General features: G+C 34.2%; 3 protein-coding genes across 3 annotated transcripts; 1 reads left to right on the forward strand and 2 right to left on the reverse strand.

Annotated features, from left to right (window-relative positions):
* Positions 1-4,434: 4,434 nt before the first annotated feature.
* Positions 4,435-6,483, forward strand: LOC21393985 (aquaporin TIP4-1). Its single transcript, XM_010104082.2, has 3 exons — positions 4,435-4,672; positions 4,898-5,136; positions 5,837-6,483. The coding sequence occupies exons 1-3, from the start codon at positions 4,546-4,548 to the stop codon at positions 6,221-6,223; spliced, it is 753 nt and encodes a 250-aa protein (XP_010102384.1). The 5' UTR covers positions 4,435-4,545; the 3' UTR covers positions 6,224-6,483.
* Positions 6,484-8,482: 1,999 nt separating this feature from the next.
* LOC21393986 (protein JINGUBANG) lies at positions 8,483-10,041 on the reverse strand. Its single transcript, XM_010104083.2, has one exon. The coding sequence runs from the start codon at positions 10,039-10,041 to the stop codon at positions 8,536-8,538; it is 1,506 nt and encodes a 501-aa protein (XP_010102385.1). The 3' UTR covers positions 8,483-8,535.
* Positions 10,042-15,061: 5,020 nt separating this feature from the next.
* LOC21393988 (carotenoid 9,10(9',10')-cleavage dioxygenase 1) lies at positions 15,062-19,079 on the reverse strand. Its single transcript, XM_024169502.1, has 13 exons — positions 18,963-19,079; positions 18,592-18,741; positions 18,383-18,485; positions 17,393-17,655; positions 17,092-17,271; positions 16,891-16,969; positions 16,686-16,767; positions 16,423-16,485; positions 16,162-16,303; positions 15,729-15,993; positions 15,551-15,618; positions 15,284-15,445; positions 15,062-15,172 (listed from the first exon to the last, which is right to left on the reverse strand). Exons 1-13 carry the CDS (start codon positions 19,077-19,079, stop codon positions 15,062-15,064), a joined length of 1,785 nt encoding a protein of 594 aa, XP_024025270.1.
* Positions 19,080-20,872: the final 1,793 nt, after the last annotated feature.

Here is a 20,872-nt window from a genome sequence, read left to right on the forward strand (position 1 = left end):
GTTTTGAAGCCTAGTTATTCACTTGTACCACTTTGGTTTGAAAATTTCATAATATTCGAATTCTCACTCTCTAGATGTGGTACCACTTTTCTTTAATTCGCTTATCAGCCCCACTTTTTATAGTATTAGTGGGATTTAAAATTTCTTTCCTCACGCCTCGCCCCGGAAGGCACCGCCATACCGAGAATCGGTCCTCAACTCGTCCGGACAGGGATAAAGAGGTTAATGTCCAAGTTCTCCTCCGATGCAGGTATAATTTTACTATTTTAGTATTTTGAATTGATGAGCTTCAATGAAGGACATAAGAGTACTGAAGGTGAACTAATGGAAACTATGATTCATAATTTGATTTTTTTTTCTTTTTCTGGTCTTATACTTTATGGCTTTTACAATGTGAAAAATGTAAATTATGGAAAGGGAAAAGAAAATTAGCGAAAAGAGAAGTTCGTCAAATATTTGATACACTTGAAGCACAAAGCGCTGACTACAGCATGAAAGTGACATTCTTGGAGCTTTATAATGAAGAAATAACTGATTTACTGGCTCCTGACGACAATTCAAGATCTGCAGCAGTAGAAGATAGGCAAAAGAAACCTATTTCACTAATGGAAGATGGAAAGGGTTGTGTGGTTGTAAGAGGCCTTGAAGAAGAGAGGTACCGTACTTTTAGTTTTCGCATTATATGTGCATTAGGATAGTTACTAAAGATATCTTAAACATTTTTTTTTCCTTTATCTGGGCTTTCAATAGGTTTTCTAGTAGTTTGTCATTAAGATTGTTAACGTGGCTGTTCTTTTTGATTGAAATAATGCAACTCTTTTAGGGCCGTGCAAGAGAAGCATGAGAGATAAATAAGAGCAACTCACAAGAGCGAAACGAAGAAGACGAGGATGAAGATGACGATGCGGACAATTTAGGAGATTAAAATATCTATTTTTGTTTTTTTATTATCAATACTTTTTTGTATGGATTGATTAGTTTACTTTTTAAAACTTATTCTATTATTGTATTTACTTTTTTATATGAATCTTTTATTAGCAAATATCAATTTTATTGAGTTTTTTATTATTATATTTTCTTCTAATTTATATATTAATAATTAATATTATTAAGAAATTAGGGAAAAAAGGAAAACATTTTTTGTGACGATATATCTGAAAAAAGTCGTCACAAATAGTCTAAATTACTAGCGACGACATCTCAAAATTTTGTCGTCGCAAATATGTTATTTATGTCAACTTTTTTGGGGTGACCAATTTGCGACGACGTGTCATTGCAAATATAATATTACCGACGACAACGTACTCTTTTGCGACGACATTCGGTCGTCGCAAATAGACTTTTTTGTTGTAGTGAACAAATAGCATTGCATTGAAAAATATTTTTTGCACTCAAATATTAAATTTATAGTTAACACATCAAGTGTGGTTACCTGGTTTTTTCTGTTTATTTTTTAATAAACATTCTAACAGTATTTAAGGATAGTTATAAAAAGAAAAAGCGTCCTAACGTAGAAATTCCCAAGTAAAAAGGGATTGAAAAGAAACAAAAGGTGGAAGCATGCACTAGCTGCAGTTGCGAAACAAAGAGAATCCACACGTACAACCCAACTGGACTGAGTTTTGCAGATCTATTCAAAGCACTCGATCGATTCGTATCCCTCAATGTTCGTCGCATTGTTTGTGCCTTTTTGACTCACAGATCGATCATTATTGGCGCACTTTGTTTAGAATAGAAACTAAAATTATTAATCGTTAGAATATGGTGAAGTCATGATGTACTAACTGACAACCAAAAACAAAAAACAAAAAACAAAACAAAAAGAAAAAGACAAATTGAGTCACGGCTACCCATTTGTTCTTCACTTCTTTGGTTCAATAATGTAGGACAGATAAGACACACACATATATATATATATATATATATATATATATGAATGTAGCTTTCCCTTGAAATTTCATAATGCAAGATAGGATACTGACAGAAGAGTTAAAAATCGATCATTTCATAATCTAGTGGAATTTGAATTTTTCAAAGTACATTTTGTTTTGTCAAAATGTCCAAATGTTTCCTCGGATGATTATTTTTTTTCCCATAACATGACTCACTAAAGAAAATAAATGAACTCATTTTGTTCAGTCAATCACATTTAATTGGAACCGTGCATAAAAAATTATTCCACATCCTATAGCGGTACAAACTTTTTTGAAAAAAAAAAAAAAAAAATTGTGGGGCACATCCTTTATCTTTGGATAACTGTGCTGACTGTTTCACCTAATTGGTTTGGTATATATACGTATGATTTATAGAGTCGTTTATGTTTTTCATACATATATGTTAAGATTTATGGTCGGTTTTGTTTTCTTCTTTATCATGTCATCTTTTTTTATCTTAAAATGAAATATGAAAGGCCCGATTATGTTCTCAAAACCATTTGAACAAATACAATTAGAACAAAAATTGATCAGCTGAATAATCTTTTTCTTTTAATCGTCTCTTTAATTATGCTTTGCTCAATTAATTTATAACATAATATTCAATTGATCCTCGTACGTTCCTTGATGCTTCTATGCTGATATCATGGTAGAGATGTCGTTAAATATAAGGTTTTACAAATTTTGTCCAAGTGACGAGGGTTTTACAAATTTTGTTCGCATTGTATTATAGCTTAGTAGAAAAGTTATTATTTGAATGTCAACTAGAAATAAAGATATACTAATGTCCAGCTCATGATGAGAAAATGGCATTTATTTAATCAAGACAACACAAAGCCGCATTTTCCTCCAATAATTAGAAGAAAAATAATAAAAGTAAGCACGTTCGTTCGCTTTAATATTAGTGGTTATAAACATTGTAAAGTGCTGGCGTGCTTGATTACGCAGTACTTTTTGCAACAATTAAAATAGAAACCCTCAGAACTTTGAATTCCAATATTTTATTGCTAGCTAATTTATAGTCTTGGAAATAATTTACAAAAATTTATGTTAGCATGTTAGTTCTATTTTTTGTTCCAGCATACTCTCCAATAATATTATATAATGTTTCTCCAATAATATTATAGTATATATATATATACTAATTAAAAATACAGTATCAATTAAAATATTATGTCATATAAATTAAAATAGGTCAGTTAATTTTTTTTTAAGGTAAAAATTTCATACAACTAAAATGTCATACAGACACTAATACTAATGTAGATAATTCTGTGATACACAATACAAAATACTCGATAAAAACCAATTCCATCAGGAAATTCTGATGAGCAAAGAGAAGACGACGCAAGACGAGACCCGATACTGGAAAAATTTCTCGACACATTAATTTGAGCACGCATAAGACTCTTTTTGAACACTACAATCAATGGAAGCTTTTGATCCATCAAGAACATGTAACGTGTAGCTCTAAGGCCACCAACATCTCCGTCTAAACTCATAGCTAGCAGAACTTTTAACACGCTAAGACCGAAATCTGGCGGACAAAAACCAAACGCAAATGGTGGAAGAACCACCTTTATTATTACAAAGAAAATACTAAAACTATGTGGCGAAAATATCAACGCCTTTATTAAACAAAAACATAAACAACTTAAACCACAAGTACGATTGTCGCAAGCTTTCAATGATAGCATAGCAGACAAGATGACCATCAGGGTAGGAAGAGCGCTTCGAGAGACAATTGGCGAAACCAATGAGATGCTTTCAAACAGCATAACGTTAAACACATGTGCCACCACTGCAACAGTCGGAGCCGACACCACCACCGTTCAAAACAAAATCCCAAAAAAGTACAGCCACCAGACGAGAAATATGCCAAAAAAGTCTCCAATCCGTTCTGAATTCATCCTCTAAACGAAATGAGATCCGCCCCAATAAAACTACCCCGCCGAATACTACCACTGCCATCGAAAAGCCCACAACGATACGAGCCTTGTAACTAATTTTTAGGGACATAAGTCCAGTGACGCGCTCGGAGACAGTTTCAGAACTCCGACAAACTCATTCTCTCTTTCCTCTCTCGCATGGTTTAAAATATTTCAATTAACACAACATATTAATATTTTTAAAGTGACATGCAAGGGACAAGAACATGCACATAGAAATAAGGGATCGTATATAAGAAATGTTTTATCACAAAAAAAAAAAGACCAGAAAAGAATATTAATATTATTGAGTTATTTTCCCTTTCACATTCATGAATCAAGGCGCATGATATATATGTATGACCTCATATCGGTATTCTTAAACTAATTTTAACCAAATAACATTTCCTTTTATTCTCTCTTAAATGGCAAAACTACAAAATAAATCGAAAGTCAACGGGTGAACTTGTAATTTCACATAAAAAGAGAATAGTTATATTCCACCATAACAGGGCAGCTGATGATCATTGATCATGATGTCAAAAGAAATAATAATGAGCACATAGACGTAACACTTATTATATATTGATTGGCATTCTCATTGTACTAACAGAGCCAGGTCAAGCAAACTGCATGACAAAGTTCATTGGCAAAATTCTCTTGAGCATATAGCCAAAAATATAATGGCCAAAATAGCCTTGGGAACCACCCGAGAGGCTGCTCAGCCTGACTGCATTAGAGCACTCATCGTTGAGTTCATCGTCACCTTCCTCTTCGTCTTTGCCGGCGTCGGAACCGCCATCACTGCCGGTAATTATGAAAAGGCCTTTAACTTTTTTTTTCTTTTTTTTGGGTATATTTTGTGATTTTTTGGACTCAAAAACTCCATTAATTATTGATATTTGGTGGATGCAAGTACTTGCAGATAAACTAGTTTTAACTTTTTTTTTTTCTTTTTTTTGGGTATATTTTGTGATTTTTTGGACTCAAAAAATCCATTAATTATTGATATTTGGTGGATGCAAGTACTTGCAGATAAACTAGGGGGTGGTGCACTAGTGGGACTATTTGCTGTGGCCGTGGCACACGCGCTGGTGGTGGCCGTGACGATATCCGCTGGCCACATTTCTGGTGGTCATCTCAACCCTGCTGTCACTATTGGCCTCCTCGCCGGTGGACACATCACCGTCTTCCGGTCTCTGCTCTATTGGATCGATCAATTGTTGGCATCTTCATTGGCTTGTTTTCTTTTACAGTACCTTACTGGAGGATTAGTAAGTCCAAATATTTATAATTTTGAAAATATTAAAGTTAACACATCTATTATTATTGATTCTTTAATGGATAGTCATCTATAAAACACATTTATAAATTAGAGCTCCAACTAATCCAAGTACCTAATCAATTCTCAAGAAAATTATTTATCAAAATAAGATTAAATGATGCTGATGATTCAACGCTATACATTAACAGAGAGTGGGTCCCACAATATAGGACTCATAAATTGGGAGCAATCTTTGTTAATTGTGGTTCTCAACGCGAATTTTAATATTTTTATGCATTTTTCTAAAGAATTATTTAAGATGACGTTTGTTATAACGATTATTTCTAGTTTAGAATTATGGTTCTTAATTATGCTATAATGTTCTTCTCTTATAAAAAATTTAAATTTCAAAAATTAGAATCATAAACCATAATTTTGAACCTATCAATCAAATGTCACCTAAGTGATTGCTGGCTAGGATTAATTAAGCAATTTGCATAGTAATTTCCTAGTTAAGTAGTATAGAATTGTTACTTGTCGCTTCTCCTCATATTCAATGACCAAAACAGTCATATACTGTGGTGATCATTTTGTTGTTTTAATTCCAAGCCAACAAATTGTTAAAAACTTTCTTATTAAGTTAAACCAATGAATGTGTTATTCATATTTTCGTCCACTTATTAGGTTTTGTCTTTTTTATTTGATAACAGAGTACTCCAATTCATTCGCTGGCAAGTGGCGTAGGCTACTTCCAAGGAGTGATATGGGAGATCATCCTCACATTTTCCTTGCTCTTCACCGTCTACGCTACTATGGTGGACCCCAAGAGGGGAGCTCTTGATGGGCTGGGCCCAATGCTTACCGGATTCGTCGTCGGAGCCAACATTCTTGCCGGCGGTTCCTTCTCCGGGGCATCAATGAACCCAGCAAGGTCGTTTGGGCCGGCTTTGGTGAGCTGGGACTGGACCGACCACTGGGTTTACTGGGTTGGGCCCCTGATCGGTGGTGGGCTTGCTGGGTTCATCTATGAAAATTTCTTCATCATCAGATCTCACGTTCGTATTCCCACTCATGATCAGGAAGATCAATCTTATTAATTTTCACGGCTTTGAATTAACAAGTTGAAGTTGAAGTACTGTTTTTATTAATGTTTTATTATTCTACGTGTTTTCTTTCCACTAGGCTGGGCTCCAACCCACCACCGTGAAATATTCGGGTCCGTCTTTTTTTTTTTTTTTTTTTTTTTTTTTTTTTTTTTTTTTTTTTTTCTCGTACGCACGTAGGTGCATGTATCCAGCTAGACCTAGTCGCTTTAAGACAGTTTAATTTCAATAAAATATTATTTCTTTTCCGGAAATTGGTGGTCCCTTACTCCCATGTGATATATCATGCAGAAGACTATTATATATAAGTATTCTATTTTATCTCTTTACATGTGGATGGAGTTTATGAAGTTATAAGCATATGTTGGAGTTTATATATTAACTTATAATTGTGTTTTGACGTTTACAAAACTTGTAAATGACAAAGCATGCATGTTGGGTGTCTTTTCAAATTTCAATATGCACAAAAGTCTACCCGATATTTAAATCGGAATTGAGTTAAAACTCTACACTCATAAATTGGTGGGATCCAACCTATTTATATGATGGGCTCACTTCATGTGAGTAGTTGAGTTTTAATCCTAAGGGTGAATACCATTTTTGTTAAATTAGTAGAAAAAGTTATATCACAAGCCAACTAGATATATTGGGCGGTTAAGCCTATCCTAACTATTTTGATTGATGAGAAAAGAGCAAAATGGTAAATATGAAAAGATTAGGGGAAACATGATAATATGATATTGCTGATGTCCGTAATGTCTATGATGATTGAATATGATCAAATAACCCTACTTTTTATTGATAAATTGAGGAGAATAGACAACTACTATTTAAGTTTGCCCAGACATCCTAATTAGGTTAGCACCCCTCTTAAAACCTATTCTCTATTTTGATAAAATAATCTGATTTTCCTTATTTCATCTATTTTGTTTTTATGTGTGTTTGTATTGGTTTGGTTTGGTTTGTATTCTTTTAATTTTATTTTTTAAATTTTAAATGAAATAATAAACATTTTTGAATTTAAGGTGCTATTCTACACATTTATGTTAATGGCCCTAATAAAACGAGATAAATCAATAAGAATTAGGAAATGAACATGTCTATAAATATAACGTTTTTAAAAAAATTACATATGACTAGAATGTTGAAGATAATTATTAATTAGAAGGTATTCTTGGAGTTTATATTTACAATAAAGTATTTAGATCAAAAAATTTCTCTTCTATATATGTCTTCATCGAAATATTTTCTATTGAACAATATTGTTTTCTTGGCGTGATGATTTAATTAAGCTATCACAAAGCTGGAGTTACATGCATTTAGTTCCCTACAAAAAAAGAAAAAAGCATTTAGTTGCGACAACATACTCGATAAAAGCGACTATGGGGCGGCCTCTTATTTATTCCTTGGCGTGAATCCGGTAGTTAACCAAGCTGGCTAGTTCTGGTCATCATTGGAACTTTTCTCTGCCTCGTTCTCTCTCTCTCATACGTAATATTTTTTTTAAAAAGACAAAAATAAAACGAGCAATATGCAATTGTGCATGTAACAACAATATTATTATACATTTGATCGTTATGTTTACTTAATTAATTACCATATTGCTCTGCCGGATTCTATAGAGAAAATGAACTAGTACTATATGCTAGAACTAATAGGTTCTCGATTAAATCAATACAACAATCAAATTATTAAACCCAAAAACACACTATTTAATTGAATTTTGAATCATATAGAAAAGTGACGGTTCTAGGATTACCTCCTCCATTTGGCAAAGGAACAGCGTCACTCATGGTCGTCAGAAATCAAGCTCAATAACCTGAGAAAATCAAAGGGGGGCTTGAAGTATTTTGAACTCTTCTCTTCTCTACCTCTCTCCACCCACACAGACCACACACACCTACAGGGGGAACAAAAAATCTCACCCATTGGTTTTGTCTGCCACATTAGGTAAAATGGGCCTTAACCAAAAAATGTTGATAGAGAAGAAATTTGGCCTGACCAAATATTTAGAGAGAGTAAATCCAAGGACCTCAAACACATTAAAATTTAAATTGTTCATCCCATTTTGACCATTGTTATAATACCATGCATAAACTATATTATAATATAATTGTCTATAAAACCATACTCTAATTTTGTGACATATTTAAGTGAATTAATAATGAATTGTGCTAGTCCATACAAATATTCCAACACTATATATATAATCAACCAAAAAAACTATCACGGTGATCCAATGGAGTTGTGCCTTTCCAATATGCCCTAAAACCTTAAAACCCTAAATGATATAACCGGCCATCGATCTACTGAAAATAATGTTGACCTAATTGACGCTTCTTAATCTCCACCCACGACGGCGACAAAACAGGGCTCGTCCCCGTCATCGTCTCGTACTCCATCCCCGCCGTCGCCGACGCTGCCGTCTTTCTCGAATCATTCCTCTCAAAGTCATAATATGCGCACACCATTATCCTGTCGGATGTAGTCTCCTCATCGGGTAAAACCTTGACCCTCCAGACCTTGAAAGTCTGGTCCAAGCTCGCACTGTAAACCAGAAACCCCATCATCACCACTTTCTCGACCTCCAAACAGGCCGCTAAGCACTTTACCGGCCCTCTGTGCCCGTCCAACACGGCCAAACACTCGTGCAAACAGCTTCCTTCCTCTCTCCTCCATATCCGAATCGTCGTATCTTCCGAACCGCTGAACACCATCTTCTCAACCGCCACCAGGCAAAGCACGGAAAATCTATGGCCTTGTAAGAACCCGCCATGGTTGAACCTGTAAGAAGTTCTCTCTCTTTCCCAGAAGTTTATCGTCCCGTCCGAAGAGCCCGAATATAGAAACCCAGAACCGAAAGTAAATGGTGAAGAAGTTGAAGAAGAAGAAGTAGAAGAAGAAGAAGATGACGATAAGCTTAAAGCTATGGCGTTCACTGGGGAAGGTTGGAATCTGAGGATCATCGTTAGAGTGTAAGAGTTATCTCTGTAAATCCTTCTCCAGATCTTCACCGAGCCGTCCGATGAGCAGGTGAAAACACAGCCGTCCTCTTGGTTGACCAGAATGTCGTTGACTTTGTCCTCGTGGGCCAAGAACGAGTCAACGCATTTTCCGCTCGAGACTCGCCAGGCTTTGACAGTCCTATCGTGGGAGCCGGTGTAGAGAATCCCTTCCGCATGATAATACGCCAAGCACGAAACACACTCCTTGTGGTTTCGTTTGGCGTCGTTCTTGGCTCTCGAGAACAAGGTGGAAAACGACAGCGAGCTTGTTCTCGGGAAGGAACAAACCTTTTTGAAGCTAGCGAAGTTGTTGAAGTTCCATACTCGGATTTTGTTGTCTTTGTGGCACGTGAAAAGCGTGTCCCCGTGGGCTAAGATTGCCCTGACCTCGCCGAATTTGGCCTTGAGAAGCCCACGCTCGGTGCAGTCAGGTTGGCGCCACGCGCGGATGCGGCGGCTGTCGGAGCCGGTGAAGACGACGCCGTTTGAGACGGCGATGGAGTGGATGGTGCCGTCGTGGCGGTGGAGGGAGGCGATGCAGTGGTAGAGGAGGGAAGGGGAAGGGGTTTGGAGGGGAGAGCAAGTCCACGGTGATTCTGGGCTTGGCGGCGGCAGCATTCTGGGCTGGGCCGGGCTTGCTGGGACTGGTGGGCTGAACTGGCCCAACTCAAGGTACTCTTGGAACTCAGCGTCGTAGATTTCATCGTGGTTGAAGTTGTGGGTTGGGGTTTGATCTAGTGAAGCGTGAGTACTACTTCTCTCTTCATAGATGATGCTTAGGAGAGAGTTTTGGTGGTAGAGTTCCATGAGAGAGAGAGAGAGAGAGAGAGAATGGAAAGAGAAAAGGAAGGGGTTTATACGTAGTGGATTAATAGAGTATAGTTAATATTAGATGTAGATTAATGAAGCTAGTTATAAGGTGGTTGGACTGATAGGTGTGGTCTTAGTGGCGCCATTGAAGTGGTGAACCAAGGAAAGAGCTGGTTTGTGACATAAATGCCCTCCTTTCCTTCCACGCATTAATACGGTGGTTCCTAACATTCATACACACAGATCTTTACCACTTTTTTCTTTATATCAATTACTTCAGCAACCTGGTTTGGTACCATTGGTAAGATTCGTACTTTTGGGTTTATTTACGTTGTCAGTTTGTCCGCTTTCCTCACTAGAACAATCCAAATGACAACTTGGATTTATATTATTATAAGATGTAACTATATGAAGTTGTTTTTAATGGTTACGTTTGTATGATCGGTATATTTGGTATAAAATGTACACGCACACTGCGTGCCTGTGCTTTTCATGATTCGATCTGCAGACTAATTTTTGTTATGATGAGTATTAATATTGTCGGTTCTATATAAGGATCAATACATTTTTTTAGAAACTAAGCTTCCACATACTTCTCAAAATTTCGATGTATTTTAGAGACCTCAATAGATATATATATATATATATATATTTATATTTATATTTATATAGTGGTAACTAGACATTACAGTGGCATATTTAACATAAGACTCCTTTGAGTTTCCATAAATGATCCCTTATAATATTGAAGTGCATGGAAGTTAAATTTTCTTTCTTTTTTTTTTTTTTAAATACTTTTGGCAATGATAAATGTATTGTGATATATCAGCTTCTAAAAAAAGAAAAAAAGGCTCGGCTATGTAGACGATATAGATGGAAAAGACCGAACCAAAGAGGGTTATTAGTATCAGCTAAATAATGGCATCCATTTATTATATAGGGCTATCACATCTATATTTTTGTCTGTCATATTATGTGATCTAGCAATATCAGTTGGTGACATTTTGATGAGCAAGCAGGACACTCATTAATGGACTGGTTATTAATAAAAGATTACTTGTTATGTGCATATATGTAAGAATTGTAAGAATTGCTTAATAATATTGCTCGCCAACAAATTCAATATCTATTATGATTTATTATATGTAGATTGTATATAGCTAGTTTAATTATTGTTACCTCAATTGAAGTTCATATATAATATTATATATATATGGATTAATGAAGCAAATGAAAGGAGAGAAAAAAAAAAAAAAAAAAAAACAAAGACGAAAAGAAAGAATAGGGGAATAAACAAGGTACACAAGGAAACAACCAAAGCGCGAGAGTTTTTTTACTCCCATTCCACTCCTAACACGACTCATTATTTTTTAGGACTTCATATACTCACTTATAACTTAAAAATCCTATTATCATTCCAAACTAAAAACTGAAATTAAATTTCACACAACACATCTTAGTGCTACTTATTCTAACACTAATCTTATTAATTAGAATGCTTAAATTGTTCATGACATGGGTATGTAAGCCCCGTGAAATCCATATGGAACTCTGCCTGGCAATTGGCTTATCAGAAAACTACTTTGCATCAATCACAAAAACCTGCAAGTTATACATTAGTTAAGAAATTAGTCAGAATGAAAATCATGATTTATAAGTCAACCTAAAATATATAGCAAGATTAACATGAAAAGCAACAAAAACAGTGCCGATTATATTTGGTAATTAATTATTAAAATTACTTGAGATGTATTGGTATCTCCATTGTGAACAAACGTGACGATCCAAACCATCATCCTCTTGAAGGCCTCCTTTATTGGGGACAAAAGCAGCTCCATTGCAAAAAGTGTTCTTCTCAAACATATGATATTCCACTTTTATCACCTCCTCAAACTCTTTTGTACTTGTCTATTTCACATAGAAAGAAATAAATTGTAGTAATTAAGAGAAATACAGGATTATGAATGACTCCTTAATGCTGAAAAATAAGAGGAAAAAAAAAAGTGACTAGAGAATGGCAGAGTCCTTATTTATCGAAGAAAATCTTGTATATGATTGTTCAAAGTGTAGCTTAGCTAGACCTCCATATTTAGCCATATTATCTGCAATATTAATCAGATTTAATAAAGATTAATATATATACCATATAAATAAACAACTTATAAATATACAAAAATATAGATATATCAGTCATTACTTGCATTTGAGTTCGCCGTAAATCAAGGACTTGGGAATATCCAAATTTGTTCTTGGGAATATAATATCATAGGAAAATCCATGGAAATTTCTGTATCAGCAGTGAGGTTTCTCTCACTAACTTCTCCCGTTCGCATGCTCAGTCGCCATTCATAAAGACGATCGTATAATAGTCCCTCTCCAAGTTTGGTGTCAATATTTTTCTTAGTGCTTGGATCTAAATAAAGGTCCTGGCGCATGACTGATTCAAGAGTTCTACAACCCCATACTATAACCTACACATTCTCATAACACGTACTAATGTTAAATCTAGCAACATTAATTAGTATATATATCGTGTGGTTCTAGTAGCTAGCTAGTACTAATTAGTTTTAGCAATCTAAATCATTCTTGTTTTAATGAAATATGTTATATACCGCGATTAATTAAATGAAAGTACTATATTATAAATTTATAATTAATGTTGTTGAGTTATATACGTACCTCGATCATCTCCATCTTCAAAACAATTAAAGATGTGAAATGTCCAATTTGTTTCAACTTTGAACCATTTGATTGAATCTGCATCACCATAGCGTGGCATAACTCCGATCCTTGCATATCCTTCCTTGCTATACTTTATTAATCTACACATTACCACCCCCACACACATATAAGTAGCTATGAGTGACGCTGCTGACGCATGTGTGTATAGGTGTTTGTGCGCGTGTATATTTGTATTGGATTTATAATGAGTACTAAGATATATATACTATTTGCGCATATGTATGTTTGAATGTATGTATATTTGTATTGGATATTTAGTGAATAAGTAAATTGCACCGTTGCATTCTGAGCTATTCGTTCTTTGTACAATAGACCCTATACTTTTAATTTTGGCAAAATGTGTACTCTCTTTAAATTTAGTGGCAATTGAAGTTCAATAACTAATAGTATCATTAAATTGATAGTTCAAGATATAAGATTTAACGTATGTAACATCTTTGCATTTCTTGTGAAAATCTCGTGTCTTAAACTGCTAATTTTATAATGTTCATTAGCTACGGGACCTCAAGTGCTATTGATTTTAAAGTTCATGGTACAATTAGTAAAAATTAAAAGTTTGAGATTCACTATACAAAAAACGAATAGTTTAAATTGCAACAGTACAATTTACTCATATCGCGTTAATTGAGTCACAAAAAATATCATGTTAGTTGAAATGGGCTTTAGCACCATACTTCCTAAACTTCTTGTTTTTGGCGAATTACTCTTTCAACTTTGAATTTTGACATTAAGCCCTTAACCTTATCATATAATTGCATGTTCTCCCAAATTAATAACGATATTTAGACAAAATATCGATGTGCAACTCGGACAATTGACAATTCACTCCTAAATTTATTATGTGTTGGAAAAACATCCCCTAAGTTTTTAATTTTAACAACTAACTTTCTTCTTTTCCATCACCAAATTAAACATGTTATTCGATTTGAGACATGCACATTGCAACAATAGGATAAATTTTAGAAGTTTATTATCAAAATTAAAGTGTAGGAGGTAATTTGTTGAAGTACAAAATATTTAGGGAAAAAGTGAGAAAAGTCTATTTAATTAAATACTCATGGACGTCCACAGAAAAGTCTCCTTTTGACGATGTCGGATTTGGATAAAAAATGTGTTTTTCTGAATGGAAACGGACCAACATACAAGAAAATTCCTTCGTTTTTGGGCAAATTCCTTCATTTAGGCCTCCAAAGGGGTTTTTTTTTTTCATTTTTAGTAATTTCTGTTTTTGTAATAGGTTGACCTAGGAAATTTAGATTCCAATTTTGATTGTGTTTCCTTTTTCCTTGCATCTAATAGTTTCTGATTTAGTTTTCAGTTCATAATTTTCCTTTTTTGGAAAAATACGTATTTTTTCAATATTTTAATTATAGAATAGGTTAGTTGTTTTGCCTATTTATATGGACGCCCTCTTATAATGAAAACCAGTTCAGTCGAATAAAATTTCAGAGTTTTTCTCAAATATTCTCTCTTCCCAAATTCTGGTATTATGTGTGAATCAACGGTTTTTAAACTAATTTTCCTAATATTCTATGTGAATCAACAAGTTAATTGGTTACCCTTTTATTTTATTTTCATCTTTTTCTTTAACCAAGCTTCCGCTACATCAAAGAGTATCTTGAAATTTAGATGACAAGTACACAAGCATAAGAACTCACTTATAAAGACCAAACTAATATTAGAAAGAAGGGCCATTCTTATGGCCTGATCCACAAGGTCAAACTTGCGGTCCAAAATCTAAATGCCATGAAATGGTCTGATCTAGTTTGATTTTCAGAAAAATACATGGTTTGTCATAGTTTTTTACAGACCTATTATCTATGTCATTTTAAATAATTAAGTGTCATTATGCATTTAGTTTCTCTTTATTAATTGAATGGCATTGTTTATTTTTTTAGTGTAGTAACATAAATAATATTTATCATCTTGAGCGGTAATTATGGTTTTTTCCCTTGATTTCCTTTAATACAAAAGTCTATATGGTCTGGTCTTGAATCTTGATTTTGAGTTTTACAGATCATCTAGACGGTCCGGTCTGACCAAGCTAGTAGTTTGGGACCAAACCAGACTGTACACGACCTTAATGAGAAGGACTACATGTCAATGAGAAGATCAGCTCGGTGGCCTATCAACAACACGCACGCTTAATCCTGACATTTAGAACAATATTAACATTGTTGTCTTTTCTCAGGTTTAATAGCTATAAATTAAAGAAGAATACATAATCTGTGATTTCGTACATCTTTCCAAAATACTTGTGCTGATCATAGGTATGTTATATTGTGGCTGATATGAAAGCTCCGTGAAATCCATATGGAACTCTGCACGGCAACGTAAATTTGGCAACTGGCTCACTAGAAAACTTCTTTGTACTAATAACAAGTACCTGAAAATGTCAAATTATAATTAAAATAGAAATAGTAAATAATCTTGATTAACTTGTAATATATATGCAGCACTAAAAGAAAAAGGGAAGTTAGATGTGGTAAAATCATACTTGGGATGTGTTGGTATCTTCATTGTGAACAAAAGTGACAATCCAACCATCATCTTCTTCAACGCCTCCTTCTTGAGGAACAAAAGAAGCTCCAGTACAGAAGGTATTCTTCTCAAACATATGGTATTCCACTTTTATCGCCTCTTTAGATTCACTTTTAGTCTAGTTCACAGTATTCATAAAGTAAAAAGAAATCATATAATATTGCATGAAATAGAAGAAAAAAAAGTGATCAAAATAAATAATATTATGGAGGATATTTAGTACCGACGAATATCTTGTATCTAGTTGATCAAAATGTAGCTTTGCCAGGCCGCCAAATTTAAATATAGTACCTACATTGTTGATCAAATAGCATTTAAATTAATACCTATAGCCTTACTATGCTTGAAAAGAAGAGAAAAAGGGACAAACAATTGTTGATTTGTTTCCTTATATAAATCACCTGAAGTATAGCTCGACATATGATCAACAACTTGTGTGTAACCAAATTTGTTTCTAAGACCAGTAAAATTTGGATTGATTATTGGAAAATCCATAGAAAATTCTGCATCAGCAGTGAGATTCTTCTCCTTAAGTACTTGTCCCGTTCGCATGTTTAATCGCCATTCGTAAGGACGATGATGCAGTAAAGCATCTCCAGTAGAGATATCAGTTTTTGCCTCGCTAGCTACAACCGATTCAAGAGCTCTACAACCCCAGATCACAACCTGCTTTGTTATATATGTCAAGCACAAATGTTTGGATCATATTATCAGCATTTTTTTGGTTAAAATTCGCCATAATCAACTAGTAATTAATAATTTTGATCCTTTGAAAGAAAATCAATTAGGAATATAATTACTCTTAACACTAATCATGTTATAAGTGATTCATACCTCGTCATCGCCATCTTCAAAGCAATTAATAATGTGAAATGTGGCATTTGGTTCAACTTTAAACCATCTGATGGAATTTGCGTGACCATAGCGGGGCATAACCCCTATCCTTGCGTACCCTTCCTTGTTGTACTTTATTAATCTAGACATATATACCAACAAAATGATTTTGAAAGGTACATTATAACTTGTATAAACGAGCCACTAAATTAATGATGCAGACACAAAAATATAGAATTTTGCAAGGATTAAAGTGCTCACGGGCCTCCGCAGACAAGCCTTATAATGTCTATTGTAACTGGAAAATCCATGAACACGTTGTACCTACAAGCCAATGGTACATACAAATATATATGTTTTATGAGGTTTATTAATTTTCAACTAACTACTAAATATATAACAAATTACTAAGTTTGATAATAACTCAACATCGGTTTCTAGAATAATTAATTAATACTATAATATTTCTTCAATTGCTACTATCTGGTTATTTGGGGGGAAAATAATTGTTAGCTAGCTTTTACCTCTTTGTAACTCCAAAGTCATGGCAAAATGTACACCGATCGAGTTTGAAATCTGCTCTGTGAACTATTTTATTTCCATCAGCTGAAAAACTCATCGGATTTGGCAAATTAATTGAAATGTCTTGAAAGAATAATATCAATAACTGTATTCATTGTGTGACAAATGTTGGTTCTCAAAATCATAGAGCTTGTATTGCATAAATACCAGAAATTACTCCTATTTCAGAATAAGGTTTAATTGCATCCATCCCTATAATAACCAACTCTCCAGTGCCGGGAGCTTTCTGTAATATGTTAATTTATAAGAAAGAAAAGAAGGAAAACATTATAACTATAAAAAAAACTACGTAATTAAACATTAATATTGGTATCAAAGTGTGCTAGGGGAAAAATAACAATATTGTACCTTTGGATGGCTTGTAAAAGGTCTGTCCCAAGCTCGTGAGAGATTCCAATCGCCCAATGTTTTTAACGTAGAAATGTCGATCTCTTGAGGTATATGATTTTCTGCGATTGAATATAACTTCCCTGAATGCTCAAACACGTTGGTGTTGCTCATGTATTTGTTTACCATGCCAAACCTCCCCTAATAAAAGATGCATTAAAAGAAAATTACTTCTATTCATGAACGTGTGGATCTTTTATTGTCAAGTTTTTATATATATATATATATATATATATAATATATATAAGTGTGTGTAACGCACCAAATTCAGTAAATAAGCAAATAGAACAGCGGATGAATCGCCTCCAACAGTAGGAAGAAAAGAGGGTTTGTTTCTTCCTTTTTCTAACTTGAAAGTTTCGGTTTCAACGTATTTGTTGTTGTAGTGAACAATCCAATTGGAGTCATTTTTATTTTTGCTAAAATATAAAGCATGAAGCATTCCTTCTCCTTCCACCCAAATGTGGTTTGACTTCCCAAACATAGATTTTGTTGATTTTAGTCCTCCGAAAAGAGGATTTGGTCCTGCAACCACAACATCAGAATACCAATTATGTTAAAGCAAATACACTTACCATGAAAAAAAAGAAAAATCACCATCGTCTTTCTTCTTTTAGTTTTAATTTATATGTCTTTTCCATGGTAGTTCGAAGCTGTTAATTATTAATCTCTCTCCATCTAGTGTACGTGTACGAATTTTCTTTATAATTGTACGTGTACATTTTCTTTATTAATTCTTTTCCTTATTGTGATATATATATATTTATATATATGTATTTATATATATATTTATATATATATGAAACTGTCTCTGGTAGGTCATCCTACCGATAAGACCAGTTTTTTGACTTTTAAATTTGCTTAAAATCAAATGAGATTGAAAAAATACGTAAAACAGACAGTTTCTGATACAGATTTAACGGCCGAAAACGGTTAAAAAAAAAAAAGAAACTACCGGTCGTTTTATTTTTTTGGTCTTACGGGAGAAACTCCCTATATAGTACAACAAACACATAATGAACAAAGTCATAAGCGACAAACAATTATATCCGCATCTAATACATAGGTTTTAACTAAATTTCATACCATAATATTAAAATTTTTTGTCCTAAATCAACACCATTTTCTGCTTCAGTTTCGTCAATAAATGTAGATCTGACTTACAATAATCAATATTTTAGGTGTAGACGTACATTTAGAAATAAAAGAAACAAAAATAGAAACTTGGAATATTGATACCAACAAAACTGACCATTTCGTATGTAAACACCTTGGGGAAATTTATCAGGAATGTCCCCTTCAATGCTGGTGACAGCCACAGGCCCTCCTAACTCATCAACCGGCACATAGTTGCTCTGCAAGTAATTTATGTATTTAAATTACTTTGATATTATAAAAACTTTTGAATTTGTTTGAGATCATTAGAAAGCGTCAAAAACATTGTTGAGTGCTCGTAAGTACCTGAGATGGGAGCAATGGTTGATCAACAAATTCAAAGACCGAATCAACAAAAGCGTCCATCATTTTTGCCGAAGTGTTCTTCATGGTTTCGGAGATCGCTTCTATTCTAATCTCAGGAACAGCTTGTTGCAGTCGTCCCAACAATGGCTGCTCATCAATTTTTTTTTTTTTTTTTTTTTTTCATATCAAATATATATGTTAGAAATACAGAAGGGTTAATTAGTGCTAGCTAGTCATACATTTACGTCTACGTATACGTATACTTGTTATAATATTATAATGACAAAAGAAAAAATACACATGTGACCGTCCATCTTCTACAATTGATCAGTGATTTAATGGTTAGGAAAGCAGGAGTATCAGCGTCGAACCTTGACGGCGGAAGACAATGATGACTTGAAGCGCCCGTAGTTGTCGGGGATCGGCGGCCTCCCATGAATGGAGCAACTGGTCATATTCATTTGAAAGGCCATAGATGAGGAAGCCATCTCCCTCTCTATATGGTCTAGAACTCTCTCTTTCTTTGATCTTTGCTTTTGTTATTTGGAGATGTAATTGCCAAGAAAATGAAATTGGGATTACTAGTGCGTCACTAAGGCATAAACTACAGCTAGCATATTGAGTAATCTGCCATAACCTTGCATTTATATCCATTTATAGTACAAACCCTCCAAAGAGTTAAGCTCTAATCACTTTCAAAGAGTTTGTGGGGCCTACCGCTTGCGTTGGCCGATACAACTAAAAACCCGCACGAAGTTAGCGAGTTTGGGTTTATTATAAATGAGTTTGAGTCATAATTGGGTTGACACGATTAATAAATGGGTTAGGTTAGGATTGACCTCTTAACACGAGTTAAGCTCTAATCACTTTCAAAGAGTTTGTGGGGCCTACCGCTAGCGTTGGCCGATACAACTAAAAACCCGCACGAAGTTAGCGAGTTTGGGTTTATTATAAATGAGTTTGAGTCATAACTGGGTTGACACGATTAATAAATGGGTTAGGTTAGGATTGACCTCTTAACACGAAGTGCCATGAATGGACAGATTATACGGGTTGACACGATTAACACGATTAATAAATGAGTCGTGTTTAGGTTGATATTTTTGACACGTTTAATAAACAAGTCGTGTTTGAGTTAATGTTTTCTGACACAATTAATAAATGAATTGGTATAAATATAACTCACTAACACGAATTGCCACCCTTACTTACCGGCTACCGAATATGCATGCTAATAGCTATAGAGCACATGTGCTTAGGCAAATTAGAAAGTAAAAATTGCACCACTATGTAATGTTATTCTAAACTTGTGGCTGTTTATCACAAGAAAACTCAAAATATGACAAATTACATCCGATATTCAAAATAAATTGGCTAGCGGGAATCAATCTAGAAGCGAAATGGATGAAGCATTTGGTTATTTAATTTTATTCTTTTAAAAGAAAATTTTTCTGAGATTAGTTAATTGTGACGTGAGTCCCTAAAGCAAGATTATAGATCAAAAAATTTGAAGATTCTCCTTTTCAAAGTGGCATCTTTTCCTACTAAATACTGCCAAGTTGTTTGGAAGATGAGGGTGGAAATCTTTTATAAAAAATGATCTATTAGTATTTCTCTAATTTATTTTTTTATTTTTTCGAAAGAGACTGGTAATAGAGCAATAATCATAAGGTTTTTATCTTCTTAACCATATTTGCATTCCACTGAGGTTTACACATTCCATTCCATCATCACTAGAATAGTAATCTTCCTAATACATATTAGACAAAATGAGCTATCAACTCCTACTACTTTTTCTTTTTCTTTGGTATATACTTTCTTTTTCAAAAATTATGATATCTAAAAAAACAAATTATGACACAGAATATTATAAGCTTATTGGAGGTAAGAGCCAGCCGAAACAGATTAAGGCAGGCATCCTTTTCTAGTTCATGCTTTTTACAGGCATAACCATTAATCAGCATCTAAATCACATAATTAAGAAATAATCAGCCAAGAAAGAAAGGACGAGTATCTGAATACAATTTTTCGACATGAAGGGCCAACAGGGACCCCTTTGCATTACATTGATAATGATGTTTAAATAATGAAAGAAATCCAACAGATGGACAAGAATTTATTAAATCCAGCTGATAAATTTGGCAATGGTTGGGCCTAAAATTGACACCAAAAAGAACTCCCCATTTGAAATCTCTTGAAGTTAACTTTGATAGACATTCTAAATCACAAAGCTTTATAATACGCCGCACGCCCCCTCGTTCTACACAGTGAAATTAGTTGT

Source organism: Morus notabilis, unplaced genomic scaffold, assembly GCF_000414095.1.
Source record: "Morus notabilis unplaced genomic scaffold, ASM41409v2 Scaffold245, whole genome shotgun sequence".
Taxonomy (NCBI): domain Eukaryota; kingdom Viridiplantae; phylum Streptophyta; class Magnoliopsida; order Rosales; family Moraceae; genus Morus; species Morus notabilis.